At 48.0% G+C, this 5,946-nt stretch overlaps 1 protein-coding gene across 1 annotated transcript in view; it reads left to right on the top strand.

Moving 5' to 3' along the window:
* The first annotated feature begins 4,181 nt into the window (after positions 1 to 4,181).
* ACVR1C (activin A receptor type 1C) overlaps positions 4,182 to 5,946 on the top strand; it is a 12,842-nt gene continuing 11,077 nt past the window's right edge. Inside the window, exon 1 of the mRNA XM_017823817.1 lies at positions 4,182 to 4,410. Within this exon, the coding sequence (XP_017679306.1) occupies positions 4,257 to 4,410 (154 nt within the window). The 5' untranslated portion in view covers positions 4,182 to 4,256. The remainder of the gene's footprint in view (positions 4,411 to 5,946) is intronic.

The following is a 5,946-nucleotide window of genomic DNA, read 5'->3' as shown; positions in this document are numbered from 1 at the left end:
TTAATTCCCAGATCTTTTCTTTGGGAATAAAATGAAAGTGTATCTAGAAGGGCATAATATAGAATGACAGTACAGAATGATCAAGGATGGAAATGTTCTGGATATTCAGCCCTTCCTCCCATTACAGAATCACAGACTGGTTTGGGTTTGAAGGGAGCTTAAAGTCCATCTCATTCCAACCCCCTGCCATGGGCAAGGACACCTTTCACTGGATCAGGTTGCTCCAAGCTCCATCCAGAAAGACAATTCATTGCTGCAGGGCCATTTAGATATTTGCTTTCCGATTTAATTTTTAAATGCTCTACTTTAGTTATGGTTGGTAGTGCTGGATTATGATTTAATGGAAGATTAATGCCCTGGTAATCTGTGTAGTAAAAGAGTCTGTTGGAAGGTAGAACCTTGTGTGGTTCTGGCATACAAGGTTTCTGGTAGAACCTTGAGTGGGTCTGGCTTTGCTCCCGCAGAGCTTTCGGTTCTTTCCATCAGCCCTGTGGATCAGTCACCTTGTGCCAGCTGTACACTCAATTCTTTCCATTTAACCTTTGAGGTTGCGCTGTGTCTGCCCACATGTTTTAATTGCTTGCTGCTTTCATGAAGCTGGTGTTTAAGCTCCTATTCTTCCATCTGCTGTTCACATGTAGGATCACTCTTGTTCCTTGGCTATCTAGTTGTCATGTAGCTGAAGCTGACATGATAGAAAAGGGACGGAAGCACACAAACCCATCTTCTGTTGGCACCTTTGTGTTAGTTTGTTGGGAACTGGGGGCTGGTTCCATTCTTCCTGCTCTATAAGGTCATTGCACAATGTGTCTGCCTGTCCTGGGTGTTTTCTGGCAGTCGCACCGAAAACTAAAAGGCAGAAAATGTTGCTTTTTAGGTAAGTCAGGCAGGTTATTTTCTGCTCTGAAGAGCAAGTCATGCTGTCCTTGATTCATAGTGGGGCTCATCCAAAAATCTGGTGTGTAGTCTCAGCTTCTATGGCAATAATAGCAGAAAAACCATCCTTGAAAACCACTTATGTCTTAAAACTGCCAGCCCCAGGGAACACCTGTTCCTGGGGTCCCTGTATCCAAAAATTGCTTTCCTTGTGTGTCTGCTGATGTGGGAATCCTTCCCTGCCACCTCGGCTGGCTCTTGGTTTCTCCTGCTGTTTGTGGGGTCCTGTGGAGTGCCAGCTGCCCACAGGAAGGGATGTGGCCCTGCACACCTCTGTCCTTCAGCCTGTCCCAGCTCCTGTCCCTGTGGAAGGGAGCCCATGGTGTGTCCTGTCCTGCTCTGCCCTGGCCCTGCCTCGGCTCCGCAGCCAGTCCTGGTGGGACAACCCACCCATGGTCCCACTGGGGTTGCTGGGTTTTGGGGAAGGCCAGGACAAATTTATTATGACTGCTGGAGAGTTCCATGCTCAGAGAACTGGGACCATTGGTGGCCAGGTTTGGGTGCCTGGCATAGGCCTCTGCAGCCGTGGAGTGTTTCAGTCGTTCACTTTCTCCTAATTTCTTAACAGAGAATGGAATGTTTTAAGGGAATTGTTGTGCTTGAGTAAATAAAGGAGTTGTGTTCATTACCAGATTAAGAGTGACTTATTTTGAAACTTGAGGAGCACATTTTCATCCTGCCCCTTTGACCCTTTTCCTTTAGCACCTTCACAGTCACTTTACTCCATTCCCTGGTTTCCAGGATGGTGGGAGTCCCGGCTTTCCTCCTGTGACAGTGCATCACTGATGGAACTGCCAGGACTGTCCTTGGGAAGGGGTGGGTTATACATGGGCAAGTTTTTCCGATGGAGGAAGTTGTCACGAATAACCAGGAGCAGCACTGAGGCTTTCCTGGTGGAGCAGCACAGATAAGGCACAAATTCTGGTGGGTGCTGTGTCCCTGGGCACGTCAGCAGGGATGGGGACACAGGCTTGGCAGAGCTGGAGTTGTTGCACGGGTGTCTGAGGAGCCATGGGTGGGGCACAGCGGGGGTGTGACACTGGGTGAGAGCTGATGGGGTTTGTTACCTCCCCTGTTCAGCAGGACAGGGAGTGGGAAAAGCATGGATCGTCCCAAGGGCATGTTCACAAGGACCCAGGCTCCTCTTCTCCTTCCACAGTGGGGAGTCAGTTGAATTAGCACAGGTGCAAGAAACCCATCCTTTCATAGTTATATTTTAAGATAATCTTTCTGCTCTGCTAACAAAGGGTTCTGGAAGGACACAAGTGCTCTTGGAAACACTGTCAGGGGTTTGTATGTGGTGTGGTATTTCTATCCATTTTTCTACACGAGAAGTCAGTCAGCAGCACAGGCAGGTATCTGGGGAACCCAGGGCTTCTGCTTTTGTAGAATTATATTTAAAGTGATCTGTGTAAATCTTCTGGGAAGAAAGCATCTCATCTTTCCCAAAACTCCAACTCTGGTCTTGTCTCTGAATAAATTTAGCTACAGTTTCCCTGGGTTTTTTTCCCCTCTGTGAGGGCAGCATTTAGTGATGCAGAGCCTTATCATTCTGGCAGTGACTGTCTTGGATTGGTCAGGGTGAGGATACAGAGCCCTTCAGCCATCCTCGTCTCTCTCATGTTCACAGGGCTCAGAGGAGCCACCCTGGAGGTGCTCAGGACATGCAGGAACAGCTTTTTGATCAGGTCTGCTCTGAAGCAATCTGCAAAATACAGAATATGGATAAATCTGTCAGTTATCCACTGTGGATGACATCATAAAGATAATTTCCTATTTTATTTTTAGGCTGTGAGAAGGAGAGAAAAACAGTGTAATGACGTATCTGAATCCTCGAAGAACTTGCAACAATATCAGACTCCTTTCCTCAATAATGCTTTTATTTTGCAGTTTTGGTGATGATGTGTCTGTTTTCTTCCTGCTAGATCTCTAATTTATTTGAATCTGATGAGTCTTGCTCCTGGCAGCTCTTCTAGGAGCAGGGTAATGTCTTTAAGGGAGATTCAGCTGCTGTGCTGGGGGTGATAGATGGTGCTCATTCCGGTGCCAAGGGAGAGCTGAGACAGCAGCTCCTGCCACACCCTCACCAGGATAAACATGGACATATGGTGCCAAGGCAGTTTGTTGTGGGCCCAAGCTGAAGATAAACGCCACAAGCTGTGATTTGAGAAGGGTGGCACAGGATGGAGATTGTTGTAAAGAAAACAAAGAGTGTCAGAGAAACAGAAATCAGTCATGCTGACGTCTGTCAGGACTTCTGTGCTCCTCCAGGGACTCTGAGATCACACAATCATGGAATAGGTTGGGTTGGAAAAGCCCTCTAAGATAATTGAGCCCAACCATTCCCTCAGCACTGCCAAGCCCACCACTAACCCATGTTTTACTTTTCAAGTCTGTTATACTGAAATGAAAGAAACCCTCGTTTCATCCCCCCTCCCCCAATCCCAAATGGGTTATGGATAAAACTACTCTTCTAAGTAGAGCAGGGTTCAGTCTGGCAGAGTTACAGCTGACCCAGGAAGGGTGCCTGGACAGGGTGCCCCATCTCAGGAGGATGGGGAGGAAGGGTCTGTCGTTCTGCCCGTGTCCATCGTGGGGTGCTGGGTGCTGTGTCTTGGTGATCCCCCAGCTCGGTGAGGGATCTCACCCCGTCGGCTCTGGCAGGATGGGGTGGTGCTGGTGTGGGCAGGTGGCTGGGATGGGGCTGTGTCACTGGGAGTCAGCAACAGCTTCTTCACCAGGAGCCCTTGGTAGTGTGTAACACTTGGTACATAATGAATGTGGCTGTGTCTAAATGCACAGGTCAAATGGAACCTGTGCCCATGTCTTTGTCCTCAGCGTTGTCTGGAGTGGTGAGAGCTGAGAACAAACCCAAACCTCTGTCTCTCCAGCTCAGCAAGAGGCAGCTTTCACAGGAACTGCTTTTTGTGGTGGTCAACCTTCTCCACCAAGCAAGACGATGATATCTGTAAAATTCCCTGGGGCCAAGATTAAAAAACTGGTTGTGTGAGTGTTGGGGACCTGTGCTGCTGGGGATCTCCTGGGACTGGCCTCCTCCTGCAGCCCAGGAGCCCGTTTGCTGACATCAGTGCTGGCATGGCCCCGTCCCGGAGCTCCCCTGGGGCACTCGTGCTCGACCAGCCGGCAGGGCTGGGCCATGGGGCTCTGCTCTCCCGAGGCTCTGCTGTCCTGGGGCTCTGCTGTCCCAGGGGCCTCTCCCGACCGCTGACCCCTGTTTTGCAGGCCTGCAGTGCGTGTGCCAGCTGTGTGAACACACCAACTTCACCTGCCAGACGGAGGGCGCCTGCTGGGCCTCGGTCATGCTGACCAACGGGCGCGAGGAGGTGGTCAAGTCCTGCGTGTCCCTCCCGGAGCTCAACGCCCAGGTCTTCTGCCACAGCTCCAAGAACATCACCAAGACCGAGTGCTGCTACACCGACTTCTGCAACAACATCACCCTCCGCCTGCCCCTTGGTGAGTGCCTCGTGAGCGCTGCTGTGACACCCGAGGGTGGGGACATACTGGGCAGGGCCATGGCCAGGGCAGCCAGCTCGTGGGGGCTTTGATCTGTCAGTAAAACAGCAGCTGGTTTTGTCCCAGCTTGTTTCAGACAGGAAAATCTAAACTGCAGCTCTGGGGGAGAGGGAATTTCTTGCATCTTGTAGAAGTCTCCCACACACTGCCCTTGGGTCCCATGGGCGCTAAACATGAAGATGAAAGGAGGATGTGAAGGTGTGCTCTCAGGCACATGGTGGGGTGCTTGGTCTGTCCTGTGCACGGCCAGGAGTTGGACTCAATGATCCTTGTGTGTCCCTTCCAACTCAGGATGTTCTGTGATTCCATGGTTCTGTGATTCTATGAAGTGTCTGAAGAGAACTTGTAACCTCACAGGTTTTATGGGCTGGACTATCTTCAGGGAGTTTGTGATTTGAACTGGCATTAGGTTGGATGTTGGAAAGATGGTACCTGGAACACTAGTGAATTAGGAATCGTGAGGAGCCAGGAGCTGTTATTTGGGGTCTTGCAAGGGAATAACAAAGCCTCTGCCCTGCCTGAGGCCTTCCAGCATCTCCACATCTCCACACACAATGGAAAACGTGCAGTGTGTGAGTCTGCCAGGTCCAAAGTTGTGTAATGAAGTTGATTCAGTGCTTTTTAAAAATAAATATTTACACTAATTTTAGGTTTAATATTTTTGACTCTTCTTCCCAAGATTTGTGTTTAATCCAGGCTTTTTTGAAAAACCTGTAAAATATACTACTTTATCAGGGGATACCTTTTTCTACTTACATCAGTAAGAGATGTTACAGGTAAAAATGTACAAAGTAATACATAATTTACAGTTATAACTTGAATTTAAGCTGCTGTTATATAGTTCTGAATGGAATTTGAAAGGCTGTTGCTATGTCATATAAATATAGGAGGGCAAGCCTTGGGCACTGTCACCTCTTGCTGAACCCTGGTACCCAGCCTCACCTGTCCTATGGGGTAGGAATAAGGATTATTTAAGTGTTTTTCTTTCAGTTGACTACAGAAGGGACACCCTAATTGTGGTTATGCTCTAGAAATAAAGCACCATGCTGGTTTTTTTCCAAGCTGGGATGCTGGTATCTTAGGTTAAAGCTCCTATTTCTGGAGGAGCAGTGGAGGCACATCTGTCATCCCAGTGCTTCAACTGGCAGTTTCAAACCCTCTAATTTTGTATTTCAGTACCCCCCAAAAAATGACTGAATTCTTATCCCGAGCCCTTTGCTCTAAACATTTGGGAGAACTCATGTCAGTCAGAAATGTAACAGTGCCAATGTGGTTTGTGTGCCTCTCTCTCTCTCTTTTTTCATAACTATCTCTATCTATCTCTTTCTATCTATCTATCTATCTATCTATCTATTTCTATTTTTCTATATCAAACTCCTTATAAATTTATCTATTTCTTCGTATCTATCTATCTATCTATCTATCTATCTATCTATCTATCTATCTATCTATCTATCTATCTATCTATCTATCTAT

This window comes from Lepidothrix coronata, unplaced genomic scaffold, assembly GCF_001604755.1.
Source record: "Lepidothrix coronata isolate B3197 unplaced genomic scaffold, Lepidothrix_coronata-1.0 Scaffold105, whole genome shotgun sequence".
Taxonomy (NCBI): Eukaryota; Metazoa; Chordata; class Aves; order Passeriformes; family Pipridae; genus Lepidothrix; species Lepidothrix coronata.
The sequence above is the reverse complement of the archived record's forward strand: the minus strand, read 5'-3'. Positions and strand labels throughout refer to the sequence as shown.